This window comes from Pecten maximus, chromosome 3, assembly GCF_902652985.1.
Source record: "Pecten maximus chromosome 3, xPecMax1.1, whole genome shotgun sequence".
In the NCBI taxonomy this organism is placed as follows: Eukaryota; Metazoa; Mollusca; class Bivalvia; order Pectinida; family Pectinidae; genus Pecten; species Pecten maximus.
The window spans coordinates 11,992,881-12,013,734 of NC_047017.1; the positions used below are offsets into that span (position 1 = coordinate 11,992,881).

The 20,854-nt window shown below is 37.3% G+C and overlaps 1 protein-coding gene across 3 annotated transcripts; it reads right to left on the reverse strand.

Annotated features, from left to right (window-relative positions):
- Window positions 1-441: 441 nt before the first annotated feature.
- LOC117323224 (solute carrier organic anion transporter family member 4A1-like) lies at window positions 442-20,428 on the reverse strand. 3 transcript variants are annotated; one of them, XM_033878286.1, is made up of 14 exons: window positions 20,337-20,428; window positions 11,459-11,524; window positions 10,884-10,945; window positions 9,988-10,313; window positions 9,391-9,594; window positions 7,897-7,996; window positions 7,410-7,537; window positions 6,048-6,172; window positions 5,432-5,570; window positions 4,895-5,093; window positions 3,834-3,993; window positions 3,156-3,340; window positions 2,344-2,408; window positions 442-2,098 (listed from the first exon to the last, which is right to left on the reverse strand). In XM_033878286.1, the coding sequence occupies exons 1-14, from the start codon at window positions 20,400-20,402 to the stop codon at window positions 1,743-1,745; spliced, it is 2,181 nt and encodes a 726-aa protein (XP_033734177.1). In that variant the 5' UTR covers window positions 20,403-20,428; the 3' UTR covers window positions 442-1,742. The 3 variants fall into 3 exon arrangements, with proteins under 3 accessions (XP_033734177.1, XP_033734178.1, XP_033734179.1); XM_033878287.1 differs by lacking the exon at window positions 20,337-20,428 and adding an exon at window positions 14,049-14,362; XM_033878288.1 differs by lacking the exon at window positions 20,337-20,428 and adding an exon at window positions 12,206-12,648.
- Between the last annotated feature and the right edge of the window lie 426 nt (window positions 20,429-20,854).

A 20,854-nucleotide genomic window follows, 5' to 3' on the forward strand; every position in this document is an offset into this window, starting at 1 on the left:
GATAATGGTATCGCCTAATGGCGGATAATTTACACTATGCTTATTTACGGTTTTATAATGATAACTCTACACAATTAATGCAGAATTAATCCAGCGAAACAACAATAAAACAATATAGTGTATTTGTCAAAATGTTAGATATTGACGATAGATTAAGCACATGGAGCAAAAACGCATGGAATGATCAACATTTTACTTTACTTGTAATATTGTTCAGAAACATGAATTTATCCGCCAAAATCTTCCACTCAAACATACATAATTATTGATTGATATCCATCCGGAATTTTCTTAATGAAAAATAGCGAGGTGATCCGGATAGGGTGCTCTCTCCTTTATTAACAAGAATGCTACAAATTATGATCGATTTCTATGGAAGTTATTTTGTCTTCATCGTTATTGTCAAGATATATTCAAACGAAATAACGAATAGGTTAGTCCTCTCACCTGCCACTTCCACGATTTTTTTTTTTTTTTTTACATCTTGGGTCGCCCTTTCCAGGTGTGCACATGCAGTGATTAGTTCAGATTCAGATAGTGTTCCAATAAATGTTGGCGGACTTTCAATTGGATTTCTATCTCTGTGGAAAAAAATCTTTTTGGCTTTCAAGAAACAAACATTCGCAGTGTTTTGGTAGTATTCAAGGTAAAGTTAAAATTCGTGTATAACATACTTTAAAGTTATATCAATCAAAACCCACGATATAGATATTTTTGTGAGGAAATGAAGATCCTATGCGTTACATTTACAACACATGTATTACATTTTTGTCGATTTTACCATTGATTTTCCCTTTTCAATGATATAGAATGTGCCCATATCTATTCGTCAACATTTCCTTTAGTGTATGGAGAAACACCGGTTTTGTGGTAGAGGTGGATAGAATAGAACACAATCCCCAATAGCTCAATGTCATTTTTTCCAGTCTTCACCGGTGATATGTTGTCCCGTCTTCTTCAACACAGCGATGCATGTCTCGGATAATAGATGCACAGAACGGCTAATTTCTTTAACAAATGACGCCTATGATTCTTAATTGTTTTACCATTTTTTTTTAATTTTAATTTTTATACAATCAAATGTAGCTTATAAATAGTGAAATTATATCGACTCATATTACAGGGATTTATAATAAAAATGATATTACTAATCGGACTCTTTTTTTTTCTGTCATTTATTATCATTTTGCAGTATAATAAATAATATATGACCCTGGTTGCAGAATATCGTGAAGGTTGATTTATCCGAATGTATCATATTTCCCGAGGGCATGCCCGAGACAAATGCCCCGAAGATAAAAAAAAAAAAAACCTTCACAATATCCTGCAAGCAGGGCTATTGATCTATATTATTCTTTTCCTTGCATTGATTTCAACCACAGAGTATTTCTTATTACAGGCATATTTAAACTACAGAGAACATTTCTTTTCACAGGAATATTCCTACCACAAAGATAATACTAAGCAGACTATAACTGATCACAAGAAAACTCCAACCAGAGCGTATCACTTATCACAGAATCATTCCAACTACAAGTACTAATCACGGGAAAATTCAAACTGTAGAGGATATAACATATCGTAGGAAGATTCCAACCACATATGATAGTACTTCTTACTACAAAAGGCCATTTCTTAGAATGTATTATTCCAGCTGTGATGTCACTCTATATCATCTACAAGACACATATAAATGTAACTGCTGTGACCAATGTTGGTATACGTATATATAAGTACATATATTATAAGTGGGTTACAGTGTCCATACTTTCTATGCTGTCGTTGTCTGTCGCGTTACGTATGTCCTGCCTCACGCCATTGGTCGTAATTTTCTCCTCAGCACTTGACTGATAGCCATTGTTATATTCTGCCTTCAATTCTTTTTCGGTGTCGTTATTTTTGTACTTATACAAGACGCTGGCGAGGAAGAAGGCGATGGCACTAAACAGTTTGACAGCAATCCACCACAGAAATAGCCGCCACCCCATCTCGTACCTGTCATACACATAACAGGAGCCTTCGGTACCACAACGGTCCTGCCAAAGTGCGCATGACGAATCTATCACATATCCGGTTAATACCGGCCCTGGTATTGTACCTAATTGAAACAGGAAAGGTCGTATGAATAAAATGTTCTTTGATTCTAGCCGTCAAAGATTTCCTCCACGAGGTATAAAGTTTGTTGCACTAGTAACAAATGTAAAATTATGTCCTTATTGTTTTTACAGATGTTACGAATTTTCTTTTATTTCTAAACTGCTACACTTTCATCATGACACATAATATGCGTGATATATTAGATTTAAACCTACGTGAATATATCTTACTCAAAAACAAACATACCCAACAAACGTAGGGCCACCCACTGTAGTCCCAAACCCAACGCTCTGTGTTCATCCGGTACGCATCTACAATATATAGTAGTGAAAAATTACGACATTTCTCATAATGAGAATTCGACTACTACTGAATGATGTGAAGGGACGTCGATATCGTTCTAAACTATCAAAAAAAATGTGTCGTTTTCTGAACAGGTGTCACAGGTTTTAGGAATCTCGATGTGACATGCAGGTTACGGCTATCCAGGGTAATTAGGCCTGACAAAAAAATATTGATCCAACAATATATATAGTTTATCTCGAGCTTCTGACAAAAATTTCAACAAGTAGTTACAAATAATTTCTATATACAATGAAAAAAACGATGGAGGAAATGTGAACAATATGTAGATTTACCATTTAAAACGTACAAGTAGAATAGGACCAGGTATGCCGGAAGAGCAAGCGTCTTTGGTTTCATCAGAGATACCCACCATACAAATCCAAGTCAAATTCAGTTCATGTCACAACTTTAACAGAAGCGGAGAACGAGTGCGTTGTTAACCGAGCCATATCGACTAGTTATTGACTCATCTCATAATACAGTTACTCCTCGCCTCAAATAAGTGGCATTGACTCATCTCATAATACAGTAACTCCTCATCTCAAATATGTGTCATTGACTCATCTCGTAATACAGTTACTCCTCACCTCAAATATGTGGTATTGACTCATCTCATAATACAGTTACTCCTCGCCTCAAATATGTGTCATTGACTCATCTCGTATTCACCCTGATATATTTTAAGAAACGCTACCGTTTTATTAGTTTCTTACCTCAAAATGGCTATTGAGGCTGGGGTGACTGTGGTAAGTGTCAACAGCATACCAACCAAGAGAAGGATTATAAAGGCGTACATCAGGTCACATGTCTGTCCGCACTCACCGGACTGAGCAGAGGGGTCAAGGGTCAAACCGGTGGAGTTTAGACTATCACTGATACACTCACAAAAAGCAAATTTCTGCAAATTCAAAAAAGTTATGGATGGAAACGTGGTTTCACAATGAACGCCTTTATGTCTTTTCACTTTACATTATATGAATTAATGAAATATATCCTTTCTAAAAACGTTCTTCGATTCCCAGATACTGTAGGTGATATCAATATGAGCTACAGTATATGGCATGTTTGCATTCCGGCCAAAACGATGAGACTTCAATTAAATTGAAAGTATTGAAAGTAGAAATAATTAAAAAAAAATGTTGTTTTTTTTTCAAATTAGACGTAAGTTAATCTGAAAACTAGCATTTGAAATGATCTTTACATGCGATTGATTGCTTTAAAATGTATCATTTACATGACAGTTTCGGGGTATAGATGAACCTCATGTCCTGGGTAAGGATCTTCCCTAGAGTATTACGGCGTACCTCTGTCGTAGATTATGCTGTGTTGTATTACAATCAAACTTGAAGAAGAAACGTAATGGTGTCTGTGTTACGTCATGATGTACCAACCTTCATGGCCCCGTCGGTAGTGTAGTTGTTGTTACAGCCAGCGTGACAGGGAGAGAAGTACGTCACTCCGTCCGCCCCGCAGATCGGCTCATAGGAGTACTTCCGACATCCACAGTTAGCGTTACACGACGCAGCTAGGATGTCTGTCGGGTTTACAGTCCTGACGAAGAAGAAAAAGTCGTCAGTATGACAAACAATTGATGATGGTCAGATGAATCAGTCTCATTAGGTCACTTTAAAACAACTAGGTCATGATGATTACCTGTTAATCACAAACTATACATTGTTTGTATGATTCTATGTTATGAAAACAAAATATACACCAATCTACTTTTACGTTGGTAAAGTGAACAATGACAAAGTCCGAATTTAGAATAAGGAAAGGAAACAGACATTAGCCGTAAAGACATCAGCCAAAAACGGAGGAAGATAAAACTAGAAAATAGACACCAGCCGTAAAGACATCAGCCAAAAACGGAGGAAGATGTAACTAGAAAATAGACATCAGCTGAGAACAGAGGAAAATACAGCTAGGATATAGACATCAGACGAAAACAGAGGAAAATACAGCTAGGATATAGACATCAGACGAAAACAGAGGAAAATACAGCTAGGATATAGACATCAGACGAAAACAGAGGAAAATACAGCTAGGATATAGACATCAGACGAAAACAGAGGAAAATACAGCTAGGATATAGACATCAGACGAAAACAGAGGAAGATACAGCTAGGATATAGACATCAGACGAAAACAGAGGAAGATACAGCTAGGATATAGACATCAGACGAAAACAGAGGAAAATACAGCTAGGATATAGACATCAGACGAAAACAGAGGAAAATACAGCTAGGATATAGACATCAGACGAAAACAGAGGAAAATACAATTAGGATATAGACATCAGACGAAAACAGAGGAAGATCCAATTAGGGAATAGACATCAGACGAAAACAGAGGAAGATGCAATTAGGAAATAGACATCAGACGAAAACAAAGAATAAGATGGTGTTCCAGGTCGGTAAAGTCCTTCCAGAACAATGTCCAGATATACACTTACCCTCCAGAGTGATATGGTTGGTTCAGTCCTGCAAATTGGAATTCAGGACAGTTGATAAAAAGTCCCCCTCCAACCGCTATAGCCAGTACGGATAACAACACACACAATCGTAACATGCCTTTGGCCTCCAGCTTAAAACATTTGATAAGAATACCACCAAGTATCATCCCTCCTGCTCCTCCTCCAATAGTCACGGCTCCTGTAAAGAAGTTGTCATGTTGATAATGTTCACAGTACCACCAAAAAGTATATATTCTACTGAACTTTGATCCTGTTTAACTCTTCGGCGTAAAATGATAATTATATAAAATTCATTCTGGTCTTACGTTTCATTGAAGCATCAAATTTCAGTACTTCAGATATCAATATACATAATGCGTACATAATATACTTAATATTTCTTAGGTTTTCATCGTCGATTTAGTGCATTATTAATACGGCGTTTCTGTACTTGATATTTCTCAACATTTATATCCTAATTTACTTAAACTACATGTACTACATACAAAACGTTGTGAAATCGTTTGGTAGACTTACCCATAATAAGACCAGCTTCAGCAGGACTTATGTCAAATTTCTCCTCCAAAATTTTCGGAGCGAAGGCTGACAATCCTCCAATGATCAACGTTTCTGCACATGCTCCCAAGACCATGCAAATGTAGCTTGGGTTCTTGAGCTATAAGAAATACAGTTATTAAGACACATGCAATGACAAGTGAATAGTTTAAGATGTAGAAATCGATTGACAAAGGATGTAACAAACACAGGATATCATCAACAGTAGAGCAATGAATTAAATTGCATCATACAGCTGTTTTAGCCTCCTCGGATTCGTCGGTGAAATTTAGGCCCTGAAGTGCTAATAGATATGTGAAAACCAGGAATACTGTAACGCCAACGAAACGTCATCTCTTTATCAGTAAATCGAGAACAACTTATGGACAAAATAACGATACACTTTAAGAACACTGAAGAACAAGTTGATTAAAACAATATGTTCCAGAAGAATATGCTGTTTTTATGAGCTTAATTAAAACAAGAGAGTTTCACATATTGATTTGGTTGTAAGTTATCATTTGTGATTTTTTGGTCTCGACAATCCCATTTTTGAGAAAGTTCATATTGTTGTGATAAACGCATTTATGTTACTTACTAGGACAAATATGGCTTTCGGAAAGTCTTTGACCTTTTGCCACATTGACCTGTGGTCATTCTTTGCCGCCTCTATCCGCGCTCGATCTTTCTCTGTTAACCTTGCCTCTCGGATGTGTTCGGTTCCTGTAAGGAGACAGTAAAGATAATGGCTAAGTATTGTTGAAGTTTTCTCAAACGATCGCTGTATGTTTGTAAGCTGGACTCTCTTAATGAGATTAACTGTAAAATACTTGCATTCACATCTTCTACTTCAGCGTAATTTTTGAGCTGGTGTCGTAGATTCAGGCTCTGTAATGTATTTGTTCCATGAATACGCTAAACGTAATTTTGGGTGGTCACCATTTTGATATATATTACAATGTGGATTGTATATAGTAATGCAATCAATGCAACATAGGAGCCTAAAGACATCGGACTTCTGATTCTGATCTGATCGTGGATGTTGTCACCTTATGAACACCAGGTTAATCAAAATCCAGATAATTATGCAAAGTTATCACTAAAACTTACGTCAGCTGAGTGATATCCATTTAGAACTACTTTGTGTGAACATCGAAAAAAATGAAAATTAATCGAAGTGGGTCCAAATAAAAATCTGAAGGCCACCTAGAAAAAACACGTGACCAATCGGCATAAACAAACCTCGTGGTGGGTCAAAGTCATGGCAGAGTAAGAGAAAAAGGGGACTGGAAACAATTTGTGGGCAATCCAGAATTAGAAAAGGGACGGAGGCAGAGAGAGGTAAGATGATAAAAGTGTTACTGATGATGGGATCGGACGCAGAAATGGCAAAAGTGAGTTCTGGCATGTAAGTAGATGCAACACATTGTACAGTAGGTGGTTCGTTACGTGAGAGGAAATGTGTTACTCTAAGATTATACATTAGTGCAGTTCAGCATACATGCCATGTCTAGTATCGTTAGATAAACAATTATGTATCTACATAATCTATATACTTCTCGAGTTTTCAATGAAAGTTGCCTAGTCCATATTGGGGCTTTAAGCAAGGTAAAATATAACAAAGATGTAAAGCATAAAAACTCTTGAAAAATAAAAAAAAATAAAATGATTGCCGCAAAAGAACTCCAGGGCGCACCCAGGACAGTGATCAGACTTAAATAATAATCTTAAACAATTAGTAGTGTTAGATTATATTATCATATGATATCGTGTTTCAGTTCTCAGACCGTTTTGTTATACGTGTAGGTCATATTTTGACGAGAACATTTTGTTGTTTCAACTTATATAGATTTACACAGAGAATCCTGAAAAAGTACATGGAGATTAAGACCAGTTGTTCCGGAAGAGTTAGCGTCTTCTTGATACTGATAGCTGATAAGGTGAAATATCACACACTTACCGGGAAGATTGATAGGGTACCCAAAGACCGGAATCGCAAACAGGAAGAAGAGGACCGCAGTGACGATGAATCCGACCCACCATGCACCAATCCATATAGAGTCCATAGGAGTGAGGCCTTCATACACTCTAATTGGTAGGTAAGTAAAATTGTATTTATCTCTAAATAGAATCCATTCATGATCCTTAAGTCATAGTAGCTATTAATACGAATTACAATTTTACCGTTGCTTACTGAAAATGGTAGTAAATGGAAACCATTTATTCTTAACAGTCATACAGACATAATATTAATTCTCTGGTCCGAGTTGTCCTTGATAGAAAAAATTATGGATGGCAAAGCGAGTTTTGTGAGAATTTCGGTTATCATTTGAATTAGGAAAATTAAAAGAATATCAGGAAATTGACATCAAACCCCTTAATGAATTTTGACATTACAGATGTATTAAGTGCACTGTATAGGCACATCAATGGGGATATATACTCACGTTTTGTCGACCCGGTCAAAGTCTATCCACAGGTTAAGGAACTGACCCCCGCCAATGAACCCCGCAGCCACACCCAGGGCAGTGATCGCGTATATCAGACCTTAGATAGTGATATCAAACAATTGAAACTGTTAGATTATCCTATATTATCATATGATATCGTGTTTCAATTGTCTGATCGTATTATTCCAGGCCATGTTTTGATGGCAACATTTGTTTTTTTATGAAATAAAGCAAAATCACCCGGCGACAAAGCGTCAAGTGTCTGTATTATATCATCCACGTGGCTGAAGTCACTACTATCATTTTTATGATTGAGACTTTGGATACAAATCTGTAGTAGGCGATATATTTATTTTTTGAAATACGTTATTCTTTGAAGTCGTTATTCCCATAATTTAATTGTTAATAACGTAAATAACTGCTGGTAGATGTAATCCTATGAAGACAACAAACTAGAGGTATTTATCGTGACGTTGTTGGCTATTCAATGTACACCTACATCGTAAGTATCAACTGACAAACACTATTATGCTAAAAAATAATACCACCGCGTCATAACCTAACGCAACGTAACTACAATATTAATAGAAAAATAGTCCCTACTCCTACTATATCAACAAGGTGTAACCGGAAGTGGGGGTGAGCTTCGATTCACTTGAATTTCAGTTCAATTCTATCAAAATATCAAATGTACATAAACTTCAGTAATGTACCTTGGTTTTGAATCCTTAAATACCAATGCATATTATTCTTTTGTCGTGTGACAATGATTTAAGATAAGAGGATGGATCAGAAGCGATCGTTATAGCCGACGATGCATCGACTGTGGAACGGAAGTAGTTTGTATATTTTAGAGCGGTATGCGAGGGCTGCAATCTATTCGTCAACAGCTCTATTAACAATATTTAGTATAATTGTCGACCAATCAAGTCTACTTCCGTTCCACAGTCGATGCATCGTAGATTTTCAAGTGTTACACCTTGTTGATATAGTAGGAGTAGTGGAATTGTTTTCCTATTAAAACTAACCAGAAGCAGACGCCTATGTTACATTCTACAAAACGTATACAACACACAAACTGTAGGTCTGTTGGTATTCAAACTTTAGTTTCGATTACGTGACCAGACCAGGAATCACCAGGACGTTTGATCTGCATTTTACAATTCCACAGAAGAAAGTTAGAAATGTCGTCACCAGGCAAAGTTTCTGAGGATATCAATGTCCTGTTAAAAGAAGCTAATGATATCTGTAGAATGTCTAATGTGTTGTTAATTTTGTCATCATCGTGTCAAGCAGTTCGAAACAATTCCTGTTCCAAGAAGGTACTTTAAAGGCTGGCAAGCAAGAGAAATTTGTATCTTTTTAACAGATGAACACAAAGGCACTAATGACTACGAGAACAGTCGCCGAACTCTGTATGTACTATGTTTGGGATAAAGAGGGTAACTACAACTGTAGTTGTTTTTTTCCGTTAGACAAAAGCATTCGTACCCAGGTATATTGCAGTTGACTCCGTTTTGGCGTTGTCGTCCACATAAGCTGTCCCGAGAGTGAAGAATGGAGTAAACCCAACACCATGTACAAACTGTGCTAACATGAACACGTACAGGAAGACAGATGTTTCACCGGAAGTCTGTTCTGCGCATGGATCGGGGTTATTGGGGTCACAGATATTTGTGCCGTTTCCGCCCGCGTCTAGAGAGTTCAGAATAAAAAAAACTTGTTAAAAATAACAGATAGAAATAATCGATCAAAGTTTCAATATTTTGAAAACAATATGTATATCTAATCTTTCCTAACTTTTCACATATAATATGTTTTTGTTTTTGTTACATTAACTGTAGTTAGACTTACTAATGATGTATATGTTTGACTGTTAACCTACACACCTATTGGATAATACGAATGACTGAGGTCGTGATACTTTCACGGTGATTCTGGGTTTTGAATTATATTGGAATGATAACACGTGTAATGACAGAGGCTTTGTATTTATGTCTCGATCATTGCCAATACTGGGTTATCTTTAAAGCAGCAGTCGGTATCATTAACCGACGATTTGAGTGTATTTTTTGTTATAGTAAATACCTATAGTAGAAACGTCGTATGTGTCCGAGAAAATATGTGGGACGAGAAATACCAATGATCCCAGCATCATCACCATTGTCCCTCCACCCAGCCAGCGAGGACGGTGACCTTTTGACCCGAAGTAGCTAACGAATAAGACGAAGATGATAGCGCCAATGTCTGTAGAGCTGACGATTAAGGCAGACTGTGAGCTGGACAGGTTGTAGCGTTTTTCCAGTGTTGTCAAGACAATGTTCACGACGCCATTGACAGCAGCGCCCTCTACGAACCCAATCAGGCATAGCCACAGAACATAAAACTGGATCTTGTTGAAACATTGGAAACATCTGGAAAAAAACTTACCGAATTAATGCTTACATCAGCGTAATACAATTCCACTATATTACTGAATGATACTAACATCAATATGATGCAAACATCAGTGAAAGAAACCGGAAGTGAAATATATCCTCAACTAACTCTCTTTTTACACACTTTACTCAATCATTTTTACTGAACTCACTTTATTATTGTGTATTACTTACTCAATCTAGAACAATCTTTGTTCTCACGTCAACAAGGGGTTGTCTCCTGGACTCTACTGAAGCATTCTTATGGTTTTTGTTTGTTGTTGTTGTTTTGTTTTTGTTTTTGTAACTTATAATTTTATTCAGATTTGTCAAACACATTCACCTGATATATAGTGATAAAAATATGTTTGCAGATTATGGCAAAGGAAATATATAATAATTTATCTGATTAATAGACTTCATGCATTACCCCTTAATACACAATTCCATATTTACGACATGACTGACATTCATCAGCCATAATCACATTTAGCATACATACATACCTGTTTACCCAACTCGACCCAAACCTGTTTACCCAACTCGACCCAATAAGGTTATACTTACGTTAGTGGCCCGTATCCACAGTTTAAATCTCTGTCCTCCTTTCCTCCTTTCTTAACGGAACTCTGAATAAAATAATTATGTCATTAAAAAACATAACTTAGAATACAAAGAAGTGAATTCTATGGATTGTGCTTGACAAGCGTCTTGATAGATTATCATAATCGAACTGTAATTTTCATTAAAGCAGAGCTTCTGAGTCATTGTCTTTATATTTGTCATCTTTTGCATTCTGTTTCTATGATTTATCAAATAATCTTCACAATAGTTAAAACATTCCTATGACAGCCTATATATGTCATCTTTCCGTATACTTCACTGTCTACAACGACTACAGAACATTGGCTCTTCCATGCTCATAGCTTCGCCTCCATGTTGAATGAAACATGTTATCTTTACTTTAGTTATGGAATCTCAATTTCCTTTTCGAGTCTGAAGTTTTGTCAAAGCGTATTTAAAGCATATCACTTGTTTTAATTTGACCTATTGAAATTAATTTTAATGACAAGAGAAACTAAGAAGAAAAATGTTAATATTCTTGTTAATTTTTCTTATCTAATAGAGGCCCGATGTCCTACCTTTTTCAACTCGTCCCTGTCCAAATCTGAGAACGCCTTATTGTCAAAACCGCCGATTACCTTGCCCTAAAACAAAGTGAAAATACATCTTTATATAATTATATTTCAATTTCTACTCAAGTTGAACTCGATGAAACTACCAAACTTAATCTGTTTCATTTGCTCATGAATTTGACCAGATTAACACTGATCAATGCGTATGAATACATGATTAAAATCCTTCCGCGGAACGATCTCAGTTTTTCTACATTGTTGTTATAAACATTGAATAATTATTAAAATTATCAAATTCATATTGTATTCTTGCATTTTATGAAAGACCAGATATGCTAAATACGTCTATTTTGACAAAACAATGCTGTTTTTAATCCTAAAATTGCGGACTATTTTACTCGACCGTCTAGAAATGCACAATCCGGAACTCCTCGGGCTTTTCCGCATTTGGACTTGCACATGCTTCGAGACATTAATATCAAGACCGACTTTTTTATTCGAAAAAAAAAACTATTGAAATATAAGGACTGAATCTTGATTTGGTCGATTTCATGGGGTCATGAATTGAGTTGCTCTTTAGACAAATTCAACATGAACTGCTTTCGCAGTTCATTAAATTTGTCTCAAGAGCAACTCAATTCATGACCCCATGAAATCGACCAAATCAAGATTCAATCCTTAAATAAAACGTTATTTTTCAAATTTATTTCATTACAACATTTGTTTGAAATACATGATTTTACTACGTATTACCATCAACCGATTCCTCTACAAAGGTGTGATTGGCAGGTTCCTCACTCTACCCTCAATACCTGATGGTCGACTCTTTTTATCCTACATAGTACCCGGGAATGGGGTACAGACACCAATGAAACTGTGAGTGCTGTTAACCATATTGTCATCCGATGTCGTGTGGAACATTTTGAGCTCTAATCGGGATTTCGAAAAAAGCAGCATTTCGTAGTCATATGTAAGAGAGCTGCTTAATCTGCCGCGGGTCAGGCAAGTGTACCAGCCAAATAAAAAGGGTTTGGTGATGAGAAACTGTCATTTTACTAGTGGTTACTACTGAAAATTCCAATACTATAGTCCTGACGACGTCACAATACAAACATCACTTTCACGTAGGTAATTACGACACAAGCATTATCATACGGAGTGATCAATTGTGTACATCACATCAACAAGTCCGTCATACAAATAACTCCTACAAAAGGTCAACAACTGCTGGCGGGATTCCTGTTTACACGTTTACAATACCGTCGTAATCTTAAAACTAATATTCCAGTTATATATTCCATAAACCTATGGAACTAGTGTTGTGGAACATCTTAAGATTGGTTAAGATGTATGTAAAGGGCTTTTGGTGACTTCACTTTGCCATTTAATCTGAGAAATGGCCACGAAGACGATGCATAATGAACTTACTTAAAGTGTTGAAGTGTGAGGTGTTTTGGTTACGAATCATCAAAAACATGGCTACAAGTGTGTGAGAGTCTCCATCCTTCCCCACTCACACACATATCAAACACAACCCCACACACACATCACACTCAAATCCCCTCCCCTCACAAAAACATCACACACACCCTACTCACACACACACATATCAACCCCCCCCCCCCCCCCCCCCACCACACCACACACACACATCACACTCAAATCCCCTCCCCTCACAAAAACATCACACACACCCTACTCACACACACACACATCACACTCATATCCCCCCCCCCCCCCCCCAAAAAAAAAACAAAACAAAACAAAACAAACAACAACAACAACAAACATACACCCCAGCACAGAGACACCATCACACATACCCACACAAACATCCCCCTCTCCTTCCCCACTCACACACACATCATACCCAACCCCCACACAAACATTACACCCACACCCCCTCCCACCACACAAACATCACAATCCCCCCCCCCCCACACACACACACACACCGCATACACACATACACCCCTACATAGAGACACCGTCACACACACACAAAACATCACACCCAAACCCCCTCCCACAAAAACAACACCCACCCACCCCCAAACCCCTAATCCCCTCCTCACACACACATCAACGACATGGCTGTGGTATATCCCCTGGGTGATTTCGGATAACCTCTTTATGTACGGGATGTATTTGTCCTTTCAGCCTATTCTTTCCTTCGATGGCACTTTTCTTTCTCTGTCACTTGCTCTTTCTATTCAGTCACCTAGGCGGCCGAGGTTCGATTCTCCGATCGGACGTGATAAGGTATGATTCCCCTGGTATTCCGGTTTACTTTCCTTCAAAAGTAAGACCCCTTGCGCGTTTCCATACGGACCAACAAGCGTGATTAATATAAGTTGATATAACTTGTTTCGCAATTGTTGTAAACATTTGAATTTTACAACGAAGTAAAATTACAGCGTATGTGCCATTATGAATTTATGAATTCGCGTAAAATGTATTAAACGTAAGTACGATTTAGAACAGAAAGTGTTAATAAAAATGATATCAATAAAATAGAGATCAGATATGTTCCCTCCTCTGTAAAGATAGCTCTCCAGTAATGTCTAGGTTTGTTTTAATTATAATGCCAACTTACCTTCATTTTTTAAAGTCCAGTTTGATGAAAACCTTATTAGATTGTAGTGTTTTACGTCACCTGTCCAGGCAGTGAAAAGACACAAAGTACGTGTTAAACTACACTTCACACGACGATTGGCGGGGATGTTTCGGAGAAGTGCTGTCCATTGATTCTGAGATGGTCTAGGTAAATAGTCTCACTTCCCTTCTTTACTTGCCTTAATAAATCAAATATGCTTTGAATATTAACTGGTAAATCCGACAAGGACTGTCAACACATTGAATGGAGGACTCAGTCAACCGCGTTATAATTCTACTTGTTTAAAGGTTAAGGATTGATTGACAGAGAGCAAATGTTTACCGCTGGTCTTTATAAAAACTGGGCAGTGGTCAGGTGCGCCTGACCATCATAAATAACACCATCTATATTATGTATAAGTAAGATGAGAAGCAGTCAGTCAGGGAGTCACCTAGGTGTTGACTTGATATTACGCTGAACGGGCGACAGAATAAATTGACACCGTTACGATGTGAAATGCTTTAGTGATGACAGTGGGGGTATCGAATATCTTTATCTAATTTTACTTTACTGATGACAGTGGGGTGTCGAATATCTTTATCTAATTTTACTTTACTGATGACAGTGGGGTGTCGAATATCTTTATCTTATTTTACTTTACTGACGACAGTGGGGTATCGAATATCTTTATCTTATTTTACTCTAATGATGACGGTGGGGTATCGAATATTTTTATCTAATTTTACTTTACTGATGACAGTGGGGTGTCGAATATCTTTATCTTATTTTACTTTACTGACGACAGTGGGGTGTCGAATATTTTTATCTTATTTTACTTTACTGATGACAGTGGAGGATCGAATATTTTTATCTTATTTTACTTTACTGACGACAGTGGGGTATCGAATATTTTTATCTTATTTTACTTTACTGATGACAGTGGAGTATCGAATATCTTTATCTTATTTTACTTTACTGACGACAGTGGGGTATCGAATATCTTTATCTTATTTTACTCTAATGATGACGGTGGGGTATCGAAAATTTTATCTAATTTTACTTTACTGATGACAGTGGGGTGTCGAATATCTTTATCTTATTTTACTTTACTGACGACAGTGGGGTGTCGAATATTTTTATCTTATTTTACTTTACTGATGACAGTGGGGTGTCGAATATTTTTATCTTATTTTACTTTACTGACGACAGTGGGGTGTCGAATATTTTTATCTTATTTTACTTTACTGATGACAGTGGGGTGTCGAATATTTTTATCTTATATTACTTTACTGATGACAGTGGAGTATCGAATATCTTTATCTTATTTTACTTTACTGATGACAGTGGGGTGTCGAATATCTTTATCTTATTTTACTTTACTGATCACAGTGACGGTAAGGGTACCGACATAATAACTAAACCATAATTCAGATTAAGATAGATCAAATGAGGGCAAAATATAACGACAACACCCGCCATAAAATCTAGGTCACTAAAACACCCGCCATAAAATTTAGGTGAAGTTAGCATATTCCTAGTTCAGAACTCCATACCTGCCTATTTAGAAAGATGATTTGTTCCGAAAAATAATATGTTTTTAGCTAAGTCATACAAACACGCGCCCATACACGTGTATAGCTGTAGCTTAAACTAAATATAAAACAAATCAGGATTTGAAGAATTGTAATTTTTAGTTTGTTTTTCAATACACAGAATACCGACGAACACCGCGAAATAATGTATTGCTGAATAACATTTCTTTGGGCCAAACATACCCCGGATGGTGGCCAAACTTGTCCTTTCGTGGCGCACTGCGACTTTTCTAAAAAGGGACCGGACTAGCCCCGGTCTCATCTACTCCAGTGTTGTATATCGAAGGTCCCTCGGCTCAGGAAAATTTATACAAATTTCAAACTGCATACATTCTTTTAAACTTTCATACAATTTTAAACAAAAGTGTAAAGAGAGAGAGAGAGAGAGAGAGAGAGAGAGAGAGAGAGAGAGAGAGAGAGAGAGAGAGAGAGAGAGAGAGAGAGAGAGAGAGAGAGAGAGAGAAACGACAAAAATGGCTATCACCACATACTATGGATGGAATTACCAATGCAAGTGGTTGTCATGACGATCGTTTAAGGAAGGGATTCATTCATGACACGTGATAATAGGATACCACACTATCATATTATCACACACCAAACAGAAATCTGTCAATCAAGCTGCGAGTGTGTTTACACACGCTGAGAATTATCCTCAAGTGAAACCTGATGTTACAGTTGACAACAATTCTATAGATCATTGATTGTTACAAAGTGATTGTTCTGGTAAATATCACTATGGCATCCAAGATGGCTGTGTTCGAGCGGCAGATTGTATAGAAAACTATTACTTTGCAGCATTGGTAATATTATGGCTGGCTCATGTGTCGTGTTCATTATGAACTTTTTATTGACAAATACATCTAAATGTTTTGATAAAGAAGAGATGACGTTTTGTACCTAATATAGAATTTATTGATTTTATGAGGTAAATTATTGATCTTCCCGAGATTACAAAATATGTCGATCTCACAGTTTACAATGATTACATAATCAATTTCTGCCTTTTCAAACGACATGCATATGACCTTGATTTAAGTTCAATGTTAATCTAAATCCCCGAGGGTAAATCTGCACGGCAGTACGTGACGTTTTAATTCATTCCAATAGTGATACAGTTCAGAATAAACTTATATAAGTGATGTTATTTTGAAATGAAATGTTCAAAATAATAAAATTAATTAAGAAATAATTAACGATGATTCGTGTATTGTTGCAGGATATACATTGAGGACGAGGATATTTTGCAATTAAATTAATAACGAAGGCCGCAGGCCTGAGTTATTGATTAAAATTGCAAAATATCCGAGTCCTAGTTGTATATCCTGCAACAATACACGAGTCAAAGTTGATTATTTCTATTCTACCATGTACTGTTTTGTTCTGAGATCTACCTCTTTCTAATAGAAAAACGGTAAGAAACCCCGGGAAAACCTTGTAATTTATTTCTTGAGTATTGCATTATTTGTTGATAAAATATACATTTCTTTACAGGCACTACAGTACTACGGTCAAGAATATTCATCATATGGCATTGATTTTGAAAATTAAAAAAAAATTATGAAAAAAACGGCCTTCGTAGGATTCGAACTCGCGTCGTGATAAAAATTTACCGAGAGACCAACCCATTAGCCCACTCGGCTAAAGTAACCGTAATAATATATTAATCACAGGGGCTTGGCACGATTTTCCAAATGATAGTCCATATATATATGTATACTATATACATATATATATAGACTATCATTTGGAAAATCGTGCCAAGCCCCTGTGATATTAATATTGTGTGAATACTAGATATATAACTTTGTAACAGCCATGACTCACGAGCGTGTATTATTGGCACGAGCGTATGGTTTTAAACCAATCAAAAGTGGCGTTGCATAGCAAACATGGTAGAATTGAAAATGATCATTTAATTAGTTATGGCATTTTTTACATCTCCCATTCAAAATTTTATCATTTCATTTCGAGTTTTGTTTTTGGTCGCTTCCTGTCATCAATACTTCATACCCTAAGCATCACTTACGGGTCTTTGAAGGACGAAACAGGTGTATGGTGTCCCTAACATCACTTCCTACATGTAGTTTTAAAAGGACGAAACAGCTGTATGGTGTCCCTTACATCACTGACGAGTCATAGAAGGACGAAACAGCTGTGTGATGTCCCTAACATCACTAACGAGTCCTAGAAGGACGAAACAGCTGTATTGTGACGTTTACAGGGTCCGTATCAGTCACTACTGATGATCCATATTGTCTAACATATAATTAGTTTTACTCGAGTCCTCAGTGCAAATATATACAGAAATATACAGCTGACCTGGCTGTGTTTATGTAATATACATCAAGTACCAACTAGCTATACAGTTGAAATATAACACAATGATTGCTCAGTTCCTCTGAGTAATCCTACAGTATAAATACAAATATACCTAAACACAGAGCTATTTATATTAACAGAACAGAATGATATTCTACATGAAATAATGAGTGCTCCCTGACCAAAATGAATCTTCCCTATCTGGGGTTTATTAAGGGCAATATCACATTATACAACTATGATTACTATATATATGAGGGTAAGAGAGTTTCAACACTCATTGACCGAGTGAGCACTCACTTTGACTGAGTGCTCACTTTTACCGAGCGCTCACTTCACTGAGTACTCACTGCTACCGAGCACTCACTTCTACCGAGCACTCACTGAGTACTCACTTCTTACTGAGCACTCCCTAGCATATATTTAACGTTAGACATGTACGTACAGTACAACACTCGGGGCTCTCAGACACTTTCGTATAAACCACGAGCAGACCCAAGACTATTGATATTAATACACTTACAACGTATGTGATGTACCGATCACATAGACTAACTAGAGTCCCCACGGAGAAGGGAAGCCTTACTCAGGCACATCTGCCTCCGTACTCTACCGTAAGTTATTAAATACACACTACAGTACTTTGATATAGGGAAGCCTTGTTCAGGCACGTCTATATCTTTACTATTACCTTTTGTCCGGCCTTATCTCGTTCGTGTCAGACGAAGAAGTGAACACTATCTAGTTTCGACCGCCGCCTTTTATACTCTCGCGAAAGGGAAACTAGCGCCACCTATTATAAAATCAGGATCTTTAGAACGCTTCTAAACCTCCTAGGTGTATATTACTTACAAACGTCTACCTGACGTCGAGACTAATAAACAAAGTGGAAGACGGACAGTCCGGAACGACAGGTAACATAACACACAACAGTGGTTCACCACAGTATGATGTCCCTAACATTACTTCCGAGTTTAAGAAGGACAAAACAGCTGTATGGTGTCCCTAACATCACTTACGAGCTTAAGAAGGACAACACAGCTGTATGATGTCCCTTACATCACTTATGAGTCTTAGAAGGACAAAACAGCCGTATGGTGTCTCTAACATCACTTACGAGTTTAAGAAGGACAAAACAGCTGTATGATGTCCCTTACATCACTTATGAGTCTTAGAAGGACAAAACAGCTGTATGATGTCACTAACATTACTTACGAGTCTTAGAAGGACAAAACAGCTGTATGGTGTCCCTAACATCACTTACGAGTTATAGAAGGACAAAACAGCTGTATGGTGTCCCTAACATTACTTCCGAGTCTTAGAAGGACAAAACAGCTGTATGATGTCCCTAACATCACTTAAGAGTTTAAGAAGGACAAAACAGATGTATGGTGTCCCTAACATTACTTCCGAGTTTTAGAAGGACAAAACAGTTGTATGGTGTCCCTAACATCACTTCCGAGTTTAAGAAGGACAAAACAGCTGTATGATGTCCCTAACATTTCTTCCGAGTCTTAGAAGACAAAACAGTTGTATGTTGTCCCTAACATCACTTAGAGTTTTGTTTTAGAAGGACAAAACAGTTGTATGGCGTCCCTAACATCACTTACGAGTCTTAGAAGACAAAACAGCTGTATGGTGTCCTAAACATCACTTACGAGTCTTAGAAGGACAAAACAGCTGTATGGTCTCTCTAACATCACTTACGAATTTTAGAAGGACAAAACAGTTGTATGGTGTCCCTAACATCACATACGATTCTTAGAAGGACAAAACAGTTGCATGGCGTCCCTAACATCACTTACGAGTCTTTGAAGACAAAACAGTTGTATGGTGTCCCTAACATCACTGACGAGTCTTAGAAGACAAAACCGTTGCATGTTGTCCCTAACATCACTTACGAGTTTTGTTTAAGAAGAACAAAACAGCTGTATGGTGTCCCTAACATCACTTACGAGTTTTAGAAGACAAAACCGTTGCATGTTGTCCCTAACATTACTTACGAGTCTTTGAAGACAAAACAGTTGTATGTTGTCCCTAACATCACTTACGAGTCTTTGAAGACAAAACAGCTGTATGGTGTCCCTAACATCACTTACGAGTTTTAGAAGACAAAACAGCTGCAAGGTGTCCCTAACATCACTTACGAATCTTAGATGGACAAAACATTTGTATGGTGTCCCTAACATCACCTACGAGTCTTAGAAGGACGAAACAGCTGTATGGTGTCCCTAACATCACCTACGAGTCTGTGATGGGCATTGTCGGTCATACTCAATGACATGATATCGTCATAGTTCAATTAAATTTTACATTCAACTGTTAAAATATGAAGAGAAAAGTTATAACGCCAGGCGTAATATACATGACAAACCTGTCCCTCCTGTTCCCCGCCCCCCTCCTGCTTGGTCGTCACTTCCGGGTGAACTCGGGTTGACATGCTGGTGGACCAGGGTACGGCTAATTCGTATGTTTCTCACACTCTGGCTTGACCAGGTCCGAGAACAACCAGTTTATTACTTGATTAAATTAATGGTTTTACAATCGGTATTTTAGTCTGTGAGTGAGTCCTGTATATAGACGCCGTGACCCTCCCATCTATATACTACATACACAATAACAGTGTCTTCTTGTGAGCGCCATAAACTGTTATCTCCAACCAATTCAATGGTATAATGTCCCGAGTTCGGACACGTTGTCCGCATCTGTGGTCATCCAAGTGACCGTTGTGTCACCAGTATGTGATATAAACTCCCACGCGTCTCTGTAATGAAACTATATATCCTATGTTACATGCATGTCTTAATCACGCGGTTTAACGCCATATTTGAAAATTTAAGCAGTGATGTTTAAAATGTTTTCTTGATTTCCAGGGTTCTTTCCCATAGACAT

What these genes read in the sequence shown, in the direction of transcription:
- LOC117323224 (XM_033878286.1), bottom strand. Translation starts at nt 20,402, where the DNA reads ATGTCAACCCGAGTTCACCCGGAAGTGACGACCAAGCAGGAGGGGGGC. An exon ending in GCGGGGAACAGGAGGGACAG is followed by an intron (nt 11,525 to 20,336) that starts GTTTGTCATGTA and finishes ACTTTGTTTTAG; the next exon opens with GGCAAGGTAATCGGCGGTTT. An exon ending in CAACCATATCACTCTGGAGG is followed by an intron (nt 3,994 to 4,894) that starts GTAAGTGTATAT and finishes CTTCTTCGTCAG; the next exon opens with GACTGTAAACCCGACAGACA.